At 39.7% G+C, this 15,062-nt stretch overlaps 1 protein-coding gene across 3 annotated transcripts; it reads right to left on the reverse strand.

Moving 5' to 3' along the window:
- Window positions 1–244: 244 nt before the first annotated feature.
- On the reverse strand, window positions 245–13,497 carry scrn2 (secernin 2). 3 transcript variants are annotated; one of them, XM_034095376.1, is made up of 9 exons: window positions 13,393–13,497; window positions 12,670–12,832; window positions 10,382–10,563; window positions 9,017–9,216; window positions 7,166–7,381; window positions 6,885–7,050; window positions 5,679–5,859; window positions 4,360–4,516; window positions 245–609 (listed from the first exon to the last, which is right to left on the reverse strand). In XM_034095376.1, exons 2-8 carry the CDS (start codon window positions 12,829–12,831, stop codon window positions 4,364–4,366), a joined length of 1,260 nt encoding a protein of 419 aa, XP_033951267.1. In that variant the 5' UTR covers window position 12,832; window positions 13,393–13,497; the 3' UTR covers window positions 245–609; window positions 4,360–4,363. The 3 variants fall into 3 exon arrangements, with proteins under 3 accessions (XP_033951267.1, XP_033951281.1, XP_033951275.1); XM_034095390.1 differs by lacking the exon at window positions 13,393–13,497 and adding an exon at window positions 12,970–13,292; XM_034095384.1 differs by lacking the exon at window positions 13,393–13,497 and adding an exon at window positions 12,978–13,291.
- Between the last annotated feature and the right edge of the window lie 1,565 nt (window positions 13,498–15,062).

Genomic DNA, 15,062 nt, shown 5'->3' on the forward strand with positions numbered 1-15,062 from the left:
GCTCCGGCGATCCACTAACACCCCCCGCCCCCCTTTTGAAATGCTCCCGATTTCTGAGGTCTCAAGGTTGGCAAGTATGCCTATGATAGGAAAACAATATTAATGTAAATACATTTTTCAATGATTGAAAAATAAATAAATACCGTGATACCGTTATAGGTTGGAAAAATACCGTGATATGAGTTTTTTTGTCATAACAGCCAGCCCTATGGTTGAAGGCTGAAACACAGTAAAGCTCACGACACACAGGACAGACACATTATTTATTTCATATTTCTATTCAGGAAGCCATCACATGACAATCCATTCATTTGCAACCAAAACATGTTAAACAAATGCCACATTCCTTCACACAGCTCTACAGGCGCTTGTGCAGTCTACATCATGTAACTCACTAATGGGGTGAACTCACTGCTCCCTGGGTGATACAGATGATACATTCACTTAATCAGTGCAGTTTAGACATTCAAACCATGTTAATGATGGAATGGTGTCAGGGACATGTGCTGTGTGAGTGAGGCAGAGGCCGATCAGTCGAGGAACACAGAGTTGTTATCAGTCCCAGGCCTTTTCCCACAACTCTGTGTTAGGGACGTCCACCTGAGGGCGCTGTAACAGAGGACAATTGAACACAGCACACAGTTAAAGCTTGTGAGTGTAGCCGGGAACACAGTCACACGTCTATGCAGCCAGGGCGGACTGGGACTAAAAATCAGCCCGGGAAACTCGACCGGTCCACTTCGGTACCGGCCCCCCGGGAAAACTCCCGGTATTCCCAATGGCCAGTCCGCCCTGTATGCAGAGATAGATTATCTGCATGCAAAGAATGAGTGAAGGCAACAAAAACACACACTGCAACATCAAGAACGTGTTAGAATTACAACTGTTAAGTTTTCAAATTGGTTTTCAACTGTTCAAGATAAGAGAGTTGTTGGCAGAAAACACACAATATTATGATTACATCTCACAACCCATTTTACAGATTACAATTGTGTATTTTCAGATGTCTGCTTTAAACCAGTTTAAAAAGCAGCATTACGGTCAGGTCTGTTCAGATTTCCAAAGTCCTGTGATGGTGGTGACTGACTCGTCTCTCACTCAGTCAGAAGACAGAGTATTTAAATCCTCTTCACCTGCATAGTCTGTTTCTTTTTCACGGACAAATGCACACTGTCCATGATCTTTATAAGCATTATTAAACAGGAATTGATTTAGACATTTTATTATGTAGTCCATGAGTTAATAAGGGACCCATTATCTAATAATTGAATAAAGGCTACTGGCTTTGGAGCAACTGTTCTTAGGGAACTTTTTATACCATTTTCTACCAGTTTATCATCTCCTACGGAAGCCCTTAGAGCAGTGGTTCCCAAACTTTTTCAGTCGGGCCCCCCTTGAGTAATTGGAAATATTTTCGGGACCCCCCCCAACCCGGTTCCCATCTATATTGGTAGGATTCATTGTATATTGTTGTAAAAACATTACATTTTTCTCTGCTGATAATAAGAAGATATAAAGATCCAACTATAATTTTATATTTTATTATGGATTACACATGAACAAAAGTGCTTGTAATAGATACTGTGAATTAATTTGGCCTAATTAAAACGGGTTGGCCTTCTTCCATGAGTAGTAGATTTTTAAATTCAAATTTCTTTAAGGAAAATATATTAATTAACTACTATTTCTACTGCAGGTTGCAAACCACGCATCACTTTACCATTCCTATTCCACACATAGCTCATCAATGACTTGTGTGTGCTTGCTTTCCCTTGCAGATCTTCTCAAACCGGGGCTGTTGTTTTGAGACTGCCCCTCTCAGTTCATTCTCAATGTTCAGCTTTGATCTGTATTTGGTTTTGATGGCAGCAACAGCAGAAAAAGCCTATCTCATACAAGTAGAATGTTGCAAAAGGCAGCATTATGCCCACAGCTCTCTGACCAATGAGATATTTTCAAGCAGTGTTTGTTTACAATTGAATAATAATAATACATTTGATTTATATAGCACACTTTAAAAACAACGTCATCACTCAAGGTGCTTCACAAAGCTAAAAGGAGAAAATAATCAAATCTTCCCGCGACCCCCCTGCAGTACCTCCGCGCCCCACAGTTTGAAAACCACTGCCTTAGAGGAAAGTAAGGAAAACTATTCCAGTGTTCCATTTTTCCGTCTGATCTAATAAGTTTTCTCTCCTGCGTTTATAACATGTAGGAAAAAGGTTTGGCCAGGATATTCTTTAAAATTCTTTCCACATTAGTATCCTATCCATTTGAACATGATTTAAGTGGGGGGTGGAACTAACATCCTCTAGGGGGGTCCGGTGGCATGCTCCCCCAGGAAGATTATTTTTTTTAATATTGAAGTTAAAAGCATCAATCTGGTGCACTTTGAGAGCAACGTTAGGAGATCTATGGATACATCTCTCAACACCCATATGAAACAGAACTGTAAGCAGATGTACTTTTTCTTTATGGGTATTTTACAAATCACTCCTTTTTAAACTGTATTCTTGTTTATTAATAACAACTATTGTTATCTTATACCTGGTTTTTTATCTTTGCTCTTATTTATTTATAACTATAATGATCATATAAAGGTGTGCCTTTACCTCACTGAGCTGAGGTTATCAGAGCCGCTCAGTCTTTCAGGAGAGAGCTCTCTAAAGCTCTCCCCTCCGCGGCCGCTTACACAGTCAATTCCAATGTTAATAAAAGCATACAGAAGCTGTATGCGTTTTTTGGGAGTTTGATTTATTTAAAATGAATAGAAATACAAAATGAAAACATATAATTGCACACAAACTATTGTGGGGTGCGCCATAGTTTATGGGTGCTGTACGCAATATAGGTGTAGTTCCAGAGGTGGGAGTAAGTCCTACATGTGCAAGTCATGAGCAAGTCTCAAGTCTTGACCTACAAGTATCAAGCAAGTCCCAAGTCACTGTGGTGAGAGTCAAGCAAGTCATTGCTCAGGTCAAGCAAGTCAAGTCAAGTCATACAAGATTCTGATGAATAAGCCCAGTTTCAGCATTTAAATCAGTTAAAAAACAGTGGTTATGAAAATGGATTCAACCCACACTATGATCTTCATTACATACACAGTTAATCATTTGAAATCTAATTTAGATCATATTAGATTCATATTAACCCTAGAACTGCAGACAATAAAGCTAGGACTCAAAAAGCCTGTTAAAAAAGGCAGAATTTCGGGTAAGAAAATCATATATGGCATTTGCCATTACACATATTTAATTTAAATTTCTGTTAACACTAGAACCGCCAACAGCGTCAGCGCCTACATAGATATCATTTTCAAATCATTTAATTTGTTCCTCTTCATAATTTCCTTATAAACTAAGTAGGACTATTTAAATTGGATGTAGTGGTGGTCGTGTCACCGATCTTTATGCTGCAGACCCTGCATACCGCTGTTCTCTTCTTATTACCGTCATCGACAAAATAATCCTTGAATCCAAACTTGACTATTTTTGGAGTAACGCTAGCCGCTGCCATGTTAACTGAGTCTCCTGCCTTCTAGTGGGTTGCCAGGTTTGCGTGCACGGCGCTATAATCACCCAATCAAGTTTCGAAAAAACTAAACGTAATATCTCAATACAAAAACAAACGCAAATATTTAATTTTTAAAAAGTCCTTTCAAGTCATCTGTCTCAAGCTTAAGTGAAGTCTCAAGTCATGAATACCAAGTCAAGTCTTTTATCAATGTTAGTCAAGCAAGTCTCAAGTCCAAAAATATGCGACTCGAGTCCGACTCGAGTCAAGTCATGTGACTCGAGTCCCCACCTCTGCGTAGTTCTGTAAGTATAAGATAATAAGATGTACTTTGTTGATCCAAAATTAGGAAAATATTTTTTTTAATTTCTAACTTTTTTATTTATATATATATATTCTCCCCAATTTTCGGCGCCCCCGATGGGTTGATGCACCCTTAGCATTCGCCTATACTGCCTATGCCAAGGGCTGGCCCTGGCCGAAGTGAGCATAACATTAACTATGTTACAGATTAAAAAAGAAAAAATAGGGGGATCATCCTAGCTATACATTTCCTATACATAATTGGAAACACAGGAAGGATAAAAATATGGCCATTTAGATCAGACTTGTTTTTTTATCAGGCTTATTCTCATTTCCCTCAATGGCATCTCAGGGCTTCCGTACATGACAATATGTAAGATAACCTGATTGCAACAGAACGTCGTTTATCACTATATCACAGTATTCATCACTCTAGGGTTTGAGTTTCCCCCAGCTCCCAAGTTGCAGCCTTAAGTCTTCTCTTAACTAGAAGAACACATCATGCAAGGTACAACACCAAACACAGCTCCTGAAGCCTCCCACCTCCTCACTGGTAGAACTTGATCTCTGTGTCCACAGAGTCGAAAAACAATTCCCCCAGTTCTTCTCCTGGGATCTCTCCGTTCAGCATGGCGGAGATATCGGTCAGACACTGCGACTCCAGGTCCCTCAGAATCTCATAGACAGCTAAACCCTCGTCCTGACACGGAGAGAAGAACACAGAGTGGTGTCACAACACCAGTAACTCCAGAATTTGCATATGCTTGAACCTGGAGTAATTTTACTTAATCCTAAACTATGGCAAAGCCCCTGTTTGTAACATCACATGTATAATGCAGATCTCACTCTAGCATTTTCCAAAGCAACCAGGCATCTGCGACACAGATTTAATGACAGCATTTATTGCTCTCCAGTTACCACACCTTCATTTCCTCTAAAGGCTAATCTGCATATCTACATTCTTAAATTGCTCTCCTAACAACAGGCAATAGTTGTGTTTTCATTCCATACTACATGAACAAATGAATTCCCGGAGTATACTGTTATGACAGTTAGTTTAACTGGTCTCTGTACAAACAGGGAATGATTAAGTACGTGTACTTATTCACATTAGCAAATGTTGAAAAGCCACAGCCAATCAATCTTAATTTAAAGAGAGCAAATAATTACTTTTACATTTGGAGTTCGTCGAAAAAAAGTGTATCTTGATTTGCGATTGTTTTCTTAGACTACTGTTTCCAAGGTAAATATTAATAACCAACATGTATTTGAACTTTGAAGTACAGAGATACTGTGCCAAGTTCCAATAAGTGCTTTGGAGGAAATCAGTACAGCTATTAAGTGTGCATGTCAATAAATCCTGACCAAAGAAAGTAGAAAGAAAGAAACGCTGATGAATACTGTGTGACTAAATGTACGATCCCCAATAAAAGCTAGAAAATGGACTTTAAATTGTGAAACTGCTTTTGTTTACGGTCAACAACCGCATTTATATGTAAGATCACTTGATCATTTAAAATGACGCTTGTGTAAATAATTAACATAGGAAATCTTGAGAAAAGGCCAAAACGTTTAGTTAAGTCGCAGTTAGGATACGTCGTTGGGCTTATTCGAACTAATGAACACATGCTATCAAATCCTGATAATAATCTATTTCTACAAGCTCAGCACAGGGAAGGTGGGCCCCAGTATGGAGCTCTGCAGCAACACCTTTCTCCACTCGCCTTTCATTTATCAGCAACGACTGACCAAATGTATCCCCAATACATGCTTTTGAACTAAAATAATAATAATGTGATCTTCCAGCTGTGCCCTGATCGGCACAGGGCTATCATTGACCTAGGTCGTCCATCAGTGCCCACCGGGTTGGTCTCCATGGTGCCGAGCGCCACCTGGTGGGCCTTGTACAGCTCGTGTCTGCGGTCCACCTGGCTCTGAAAGCGGGGCTGCTTCCTGACAGGGTCGTCTGGGCCAAACTGCGGGGAGACCACCCCCAGCACTGAGGTGGAACAGTCCGAGAAGACAAAAGGCTTGAATATGGACCTACCAGGGTTAGGGTGGGGGTGGGGGTTCATAGAGAGAAAGACAGGAAAGAAAGAAAGGCAGAAACTCCCATCAGCCCAAAGTGGAGACAGAAGGGCAAAGATGAGGAGAGAAAGAGCCATTGTGTCCCAACACCTTCATCTGTCAGCTTTTCAACAGGTTAATCATTTTAATTAAGGTCAACCTTTTTTTCTTGACCTTTCACTGTCTTTTTAATTTGACTTGTTCTAAAACTATTTCATTTCATTGCATTTTTGTTCAACCCAAAATAACCTTGTGGAAACAAGCCAAGTCACTACTCTTTTTAATTTCCTTAAAACAACTGAACCTGATTAAGTGCTAATTACATTGATTTTGATATTTAAGTTTGTTTCAATGATTGTGTTGAGTTTTTTTTATTAATCTTAGTATTTCTCTAAAAGAACTGCCCCATTTGAATCCAAAAATGTATTAATTCAATATTTATTTATTATTAGAAATCCTCTTCTTCAATTATGTTGAATTGCATGTTTTTCTGAAGACAGTTCTTCACTTTTCTTCATGTTCATCCGACCTAAAGGAACAGAGCTTGAGTAGTTACTCTGACTGCCAGAGGGAGGAGACAAAAGTTCCATACCTCAGATAAGATCCATGGAAATTAATATTAATTCACGGACTCATAAAATGATGCATTCATTTTAAACTTTTGTATTAATGATTACTTAGTATTTCTGAGGTGACCGCACATAGCAAACAGTTTGTTTACAGCCTAGTTTTAAATGTTTACTTCTAGAAATTACATTTAAGCTTCAAAAATGGAGATTATCCCGCTGAACAAAACGTGTTAGCATCATAAACGTGTGTTTTCTATAGATCTATTTTCTGAATTATTTAGAAATCCGATGCAGAAATCCGATTGCTTTTAGTCGAGGCAACCCCTGCAATGTTAACAATCATCTTGTAACAATACATCATAACTGCACCTCCCCTTTTATAGTTCTAAGAAATGTCTAATCTAGAGGAATTCTTAGTTCAACTTGACATACCTTGAGGGGTCTGGGGTGGCAGTGAAGAAGTGGATGCAGGGCAGGCTGCTGTCTCTGGGCAGGACAGACACCATGCTGCCTGTGGTGCAGAAACCTCCAGAGTCCATGCAGATCCCACTGGGCTTGTCCCTCAGAATGGACATCATCACCTCAGCCGTCACTGAGCCTGCAGAGAGTGGATGCATGTTACAGTAGATTGACATTTAAAAAAAGACAAAACTCATGTCCTAAGGGGGACGTCCACAAGCACTCTGGAAAAAGAAGAACTTGAGCCCTCTCACCGTCATGTTGCTGGAGTAGCTCTGTGCCGCCCCTGTAGCGCTGTTTGGCCAGCTCCATCCTGGCAGGTGGGTTCTCGGGACTAAACACCTGAGAGAAATTGAACTCTCCCTCTCCGTCCCACCAGCCCTGGGCCTGGGCCACGCTGCGCAGCTCTGGGTGCTCTGCGGACCCCTCAGCACCGATGGTCAGCTGGTTGGAGATGTTCTTCACACCCTCTGAGAAAAGGAAGGGGATGTTATCTTGTAGAGATGCTTGATTTCTTTAATCTTAGCTGTTGCCTCACCTCTATTCCCCTCGCAGAGCGCAGGCATTCGACCTTGAGCTGATGCTCTCTTTAATAGTGGCTTTGTCTCCATATTATTGACTGTTATGAGTCAGGCATAAGTTGATACAGGATGTTCTCCTGGCTTTAGGGACATCTGGTAGTCCATCTGATTGGGTACGTGTCTCCCCTTAGGCAAATCTATTCTTAGCAAAGGGACAGGAGTTATAGTGCTTTGCTTGTTATGTCTTGTCATGCAGAATGTTGATTATTCTTTCAGAACAAGTTAGAACTCTGCTGCTAGGGTCCACAGCCGCACCAAGCCCTGGCAGCACATCACCCCCACCCTCCGTCACCTCCACTGGCTCCAGGTCTCGCATCACCTATAACTCCTCCTCATCACCTACTTGTCCTCCATGCCCTTTCCCCTAATATGCCTTCTGTCTCCCGTCTGCTTTCTTTGTAGTTCCAGTGTGTTCAGTCCCACAGTGTGTTTTGTGTTTGTCCCTCTGTAGAAGAGACCTTGGGTTTATGAAGGCGCTATGTAAATGTAAGTTATTATTATGAAATACTTTGGACTGGGTTAGAGAGCTTCAGACTTGGCTGAGCAGGAGCTTTTTCACTTTGTTGCTGCAGCAAATGTCTATGCCAATTCTCCGGCTGAACTTCTAAAAAATCATCAGTGTCTGACCTCAGTTCAAGCTCTCAAGTGTTCTCCCAGTCTTCCGAGTCCTTGCTCCAAATGCTATGCTCCAATGCTAATCTCCTTTTTAAGAGGGCAACATATTCAAAATGTTCCACCTTTCAGCAGGAAGCATGCTGTTTATGTACACTAATGCATCTTTGTGCTGTATTTGCATACACTTGCAGGTTAATCTCCACTTGACAGGGTGCTTCAACCCTGATGCACGAAGGTCTGACTCTTCACCAAAGTCATAGGATCCCCTGAATTATTTGACTTTTTTCTATAAGCTTTGGTCTCATGTTAAAGAATAAAGAATAAGAGATTTGTTTAAGTACAGAAATATTTCATATAGATTTGATGTGGTTTAGTGTTGATATGTTTTTTAAGGTTGATTAAACTCACTCATAACTTAAGTATTTTTTAGTCCCATAAATCCTTTTAGCCTTGCTAGTGGTATCGCTTTATGGATCCCTGACTCCACCGGGTCACATTTTAATGCGTCTTTGGTTCATGTTAAAAGGCCATTATGTCTAAATGACTATTGTTGGCCCTTTAGTGAGTCTACATTGTTGCACTGGGGTGCAAAGGTCCTTAGGTTTTAAAGTCAGGAAAAAAGAGCAAAAGATGTCTATGGAAATGTGAGATTTGGTGATTTTTCAATTAACTTTCCAGAAAGAATGTATGCTGCATAAACAGTGCAAATATCAAGCCACACAGCCTACACAAATACTGTATTTGACCCCTTACTTAAAATATATCCTATTTTGGATCATTTTATCTTCATGGTGAATTAGAAACTGGTAGGTGTTCCGCCAGGCACCCTATCTGGCCCACTGACTGAATGTTCAGTTTCACTCACACATGCACCTCCCACTCAGCACCCCTTAACCTTTAACCCTTTACCTGTAACCTTCTGCGCCACCCAAAGCCTGCCTGCTGTTTCCAGGACCCAGGCCTCGTTGCGGTCCACCAGCAGGAAGGTGTTGTGGTAGCTGAACGGCTCAGGGTCTTCCCTGCACGGCCCCCCCTGGCCATGCTGCTCCAGGAGGCTGGTGATGACCGTCAGCGCCCCCCAGGCACTGTCCCCTCGCTCCAAGCCCAGTCTGATGAGAACATGCTGGATTACTTTCTTTTTACAAGACACCATGTTGGTATAACAGTTAATACATTTCAGTGGTGTAAAGCAACCAGGATATCTACTTAGTGTTTCAATTGTATGCTACTTTGTACTTCTACTCCACTACATGTATTTAATACCTTTAGTTACTTTACAGATTTGGATTAATGCTGTGAAATCTAATCAAGTGTTGAATCAGACTTTAGTTCCACCTGGAGTAAATCCACCAGCTACCCTGCAGTCTACAAAGTACTTCAGACTAGCTGCACCTTCACCAGCTTTGAGAACACTTTCATGATCAATCATTATAAAACATATCATATATATTATTCTGAAATGGACCAATCTGCACAATAACTACTTTTACTTTTGGTACTTCAAGTTTATTTTGATGCTAATACTTTTCTACTTTTACTTGAATAACATTTTGAATGCAGGACTTTTACTTGTAACAGAGTATTCGTACACTGGTACTTTTTTCTACTTAAGTACACGATCTGAGTACGTCTCCCACCTCTGATAAATTCTAAATAAATGGTAACAATTCTTTCGTTTTATCTAATTGTACTTTTTTATGTATTCAGTCTTTTTAACCATGAGGACCGGTTGAGCTTGTTTCTGCTGTTCAGACGATCCTCTGCGTATTTTTTCGAAACGGTATCTGAGAATCACTTGGCAACATTCCCTATTGGTTAACTATTTTCATCACAGAGATGAATAGATTAGAACTCCTTCATGTTCTTACCACACCTGTCATAACAGGCTCCTGACAATCTACACACGCTTCTGATCAAAGCGTCAGAGGATCAAGTTAAAAGGTCTAATGCATGTCCAATATTTAAACAGTATATAATTAGAACACAGTTAATAGTTGCTTTAATCAGCTTTGAACATTTATATTTCTTTATTGCCTAAATCGCTTTGCTGTTCATTATTATTATTATTATCATTTTTGAGATGTGTCTTCATGAAGTCTTCAAAGTATTTCCTTCAATACAATAATTCATTTAGTTTCTAAACCAGTATACGGTGAAGAAAAGGAAAGCATGCTCAGTATTTTGGCCCCACAAAAACCCATTAAGGTTGTATTTTAGTTGATGTCATTGCAATATTCAATCCTTCCAGCCCTGCAGCATCAAACGGGTTCTCACCTGACGAGGTCCATGCCCAGTAGAGCCTCTCCGGGGCTGACGGCCTCTCGGGTCCAGACAGCCTCGTTCCCGATACACACTCCCTGGTCATTGGCTCCCATCTCTGCACCCCACATCCAGGCAGGTTTACTGAGGACGACAGCGTGGGTCTGCTCCACCTGAGGGATCTGGATGTATGTGCACTGAGGGAAAAAAGAGTGAGTGAATGAATTGAAAACCAGAACAAATAATGGTGTTGTATAAATCAAGGTATGTAGGTATACATTGCACAAACACCAACACTAATTAAATCAAACTTTATTTGTATAGCACTTTCGACACACAAAGTTAGCTCTAAGTGCTTCACAAAACAAACAGACAATTTACAAAACATGTAAACAATACTATCTACCCCTTCCCAGGTAATAACCAGAGTAACAATTACAATAAAATAAGAATAAAATACAATTCAATTAAAAATAAAATGTAAAACTAGTGTGGTAGGAAAAGCTGACATAATCTCTAAGGTAAATACCAAAAGGCAAAAATAACCTCCTTTGCGGTAAAACAGTGTATCCGATCAGCCTTTTCTAGACACATCAGTATTCTGAATTAAATGAATGAGAGATATAAATGTGTACTTTAGGTCTATTTAGAACTAGAACATTGTCCTCAGTAGAGACTCACTCCCCAACAAAGAAGAGTTGGGTCTCAGTCAACTGCCCCTCTAGTTCTCCTACAGTCACAACCCAGTCTCATGGCGTTTCGTGTTCACCAACACGATTTGCCCCTTTTTTTCGTGTTGCACACAGACTGTATATATAAAGGTTGACAGTCAAGATGGTGGCAAAGATAAAACAGACGGAGATTCCAGTGGCGGCTGGGGGAATTGTTTCTAGGGAGGGCTGTGCCACATTTCAGCAAACATCCCAGAATGACTCAATGCAAAAAAAGTGTTCAGTGTTAATTTACCAGCAGGATTACAGTGTTACAACATATTTTAAAATAAAGAACGAAATATTATAGGTAGACTGTAGATGTAACTATAAACTGCCTACATTTTCTTTATGGTTTAAATCTAGGCTATTTTAATTCTTCTTTATTTAAATGCAGTAGGAAAACACTTGATTTATTAAACAAAAATACTGTGTATGCTTTTAATTCATGTGATAAACAAACACATTTGTAAACTATACTATTCTGTTGGCCTATATTTTAAGAAGACACATTTTTGATTCTAAATGTCTTGGTTTCTTCTTTGATGTTGTTCTGTTGTCTTACATTGACACTTAAGTAACAAACATTGATGCTTATTTTCTCTTGTATTTATTTGCATTGCATTTGATATTGACGTAATCCAGTAACAGAAAGTAATCAGGTTACATTACTTTTATGTTTTGATACTCAGATTAAGTTACTGATTACATTTAAATGTTTTAAGTTACTTAATACATTTTAAAAGTAACCCTCCCAACCCATGGTGAATCCCCTGGTGATATAGGAAACATAAAAGTACACTTTTTTTATTCTCACTTACCACTGGTGGTTTTTGATTATCTTTCATTTGGGTTCGTAAGTACAACACATCTTTTATTCTTGGCAACAGGCTTTAAGTTAGCAATAAACCATTACGTTTAACCAACATAACATCCTTTAACTACTTAGGCGGAGACAGTAATCCCTGAGAAAGATAGGTCAATACTTGGACAAAGAAAACCGAAACTTCAAGACGATAGCAATAAAGATATGATTAATGCCACTGCGTCTCTTGCATCAATATCAGTACCAAGTCTGTATTTCTTCCACTAACACTGTAACACAAACTTTTGGTAAAAGTGAGAAAGGAATAAATTAGTTGGTTGAAGTGTTCGGTTCCTTTCCCTTAAACATTCAGAGGAAAATGTTTCTCTTCAAGTCTCCTGTAAATATTTGAACAGCCTTTGACAGTGTATTTGTGAATAGTAATGCATTTATAGAAAATATATGATTCAAATCTATGATTTTTCATTCATATTTATTTTTCTGCTATACAACACCATGGATGATGCAGTTCATAAACCACGGTGTGTAATATCCAAGTGAAAAACAGCAAAACAAAACTGCAGAAATACTCAGTTACAAGTTAAGGCTGTGCAATCAAAATTGGACTGAAGTAAAAAAGTATTAGTATTCAAAAATACTAAAAAGGGCCAAATGTAAAAGTACTCGTTATATAAAACAGTAATGTTTAGTAAAATATGTTGGTGTGTGTGTGTGTGTGTGTGTGTGTGGGGGCGCGTGTGTGTGCGTGTGCTTGCAGGAGACTGTACCTCCAGCATGGAGCCTGGAGGGTGGGGGGCTGCAGGGTGGTAGCCCACCTCCTGCACCTCATCCCGGGGACGGTCTGAGTTCTTCCCAAAAATAACATGGTCATCGCGAGAGCCAGGAGGCAAGGAGACAAAACAATCACATGACCTGGGTGGTTCTGCCATCCTGTGACGAAAAGAGAAAGAACAACATAATGACATACAAATAATGTGTGCTGAGCTACCTCATGTAAACAACATGACTTCCGTATCACAAGACTCTGAAAACGCATCCACACAACAGTAAAGGAAGAGCCCCCCGACACCCCCACCCAGTTTTTTTGCAGAAAGTCAGATCCAGCCGGTGCACTGCCCATCCCTTTCACACAGGGATTAGGAGCAGCACTGTATTGACTGTAATCTTCACAAATCCCTCCGCCACATTGCTCTATTATCGCTCTTGTCTCGCATTTGCGACCATGAATCGCTTAACAAACCGGAAATACTGTCGCCGAAAAGTGCGTTGCTCGCAGATGTAGCTGTGTTTGTTGTGAACAGTGTTTAATGCAGATTATGCCTAACTGTCCACACTGTCACTGTCACTGTCCGTGTCACTCCGCGGAGAGCAGCCTGACGCTTCGTGTCATTCCGCTCTCTGGAATGACTGGGGGTCGGGTAAACAGGGTGGACTTTAATGTATCTGTGAGATAGAGCTAGTGTATGAATGCTGCTGTTGTAAATGTTTACCTTTGCAATGGTGCGAGCGGGCGGTCGGCTGAGAGAAGGCAGGCTGGAGATAGTGGTCACGTGACCAAGAAATCCAAAGGTGTGTACTTAAAGGTCTCGTCTCGTCTGGCCACAAGTAGACTGTTCATCTGACACTATGCAGATCACTGTCTACAGCGCTGGAGGAGTACTCATATCTTGTACTTTAGTCAAAGTACAAGTACCAGAGTGTAGGAATACTCTGTTATATGTACAAATCCGGCATTAAAAACGTTACTCGATTAAAAGCACAAAAGTATTAGCAAAATATACTTAAAGTAGGCTACCAAAAGTAAAATCAGTAGTGTACAGGAACTAAGTATATTTATTAAAGTACTGTACTTAAGTACAATGTTGGGGTACTTGTACTTTACTTGATTATTATTATATTATTATTTTGTTTAAATTGTTTGCTACTTTGTAGCGTACTTCTACCCCACTATATAATTCAGAGGTAAATGGTGTACTTTTACTCCACTACATTTATTTAATACCTTTAGTTACTGTGAAGATTTGAATTAATGATTTGAAATATAATCAATATTTAAATAAGACACTCTGGTACTTCTACTTTTACTTATGTACAAGTTCTGATACTACTTCTCCCACCTCTGAATAAAAGTAGGCTTACTCGTTGCGCATATTGGCCCATTTCAGAATAATATATATGATATGTTTTATAATGATTGATCATCAAAGTGTTCCCAAAGCTGGTGAAGGTGCAGCTAGTCTGAAGTACTTTGTAGACTGCAGGGTAGCTGGTGGATTTACTCCAGGTGGAACTAAAGTCTGATTCAACACTTGATTATATTTCACATCATTCATCCACATCTGTAGAGTAACTAAAGTAGTGGAGTAGAAGTACACCATTTACATCTGAATTGTAGTGGGTAGAAGTACAAAGTAGTAAGAAATTGAAATAATAATAGTAAGAAATTGAAATAATAAAAATTCGCCTTAAGTACAGTACTAGAATAAATCTATTTAGTTACTTTTCACCACTGCTTACAGGAGTTCAGTCACAGCCTGCAACACGGTGCTGCTGTTCTTCAGGAGTCTGCCCCCCCCAGAGCTCACACTGCTTATAATGCTTAAAAAAACATGTACATATTTGACTTCTTCCTGACTTTTAGTAGCCCATATTGTATGCTGCACTGTTGGAGGAGATTTTCACTGTCAACAATTTAGCTGTAGCTATTGTGCATATGACAATAAAACCTTTGAATAACGTTGCACTTGCAATCTATTCCAGTTGGGATACAGTTGGCTGAAGAAGTAGATTTTGCTAAGTTTCTGCTCTTACACCACACCACCACCACATGTTACATAAATAAGGTTAACGAGAACTCAAATATGAAACTAACTATATAATTTGTTTCATGAGGTGGATATGGTTTTTCATATTCTGGGGCCACTGTCCCGATCACAGTCTCCCTCTTACAGGAGTGCAGTCACAGCCTGTGACGTGGTGCAGCTATTCCTCAGGAATCTGCTCATTCATAGCCTATACTGCTCTTAATGCTTATCATCTATTTAAAATGTCCAAAGTGTATTTATTCCTGCAATTTATTTGCACTATTGTATGTCTTTAGTATCTTGTACGTTCCACTGTTGTAGGAGATTATTTTTGCCCACACTAATGTTGTAGCTAT

The sequence above is a fragment of the Pseudochaenichthys georgianus genome, chromosome 1, assembly GCF_902827115.2.
Source record: "Pseudochaenichthys georgianus chromosome 1, fPseGeo1.2, whole genome shotgun sequence".
Classification (NCBI taxonomy): Eukaryota; Metazoa; Chordata; class Actinopteri; order Perciformes; family Channichthyidae; genus Pseudochaenichthys; species Pseudochaenichthys georgianus.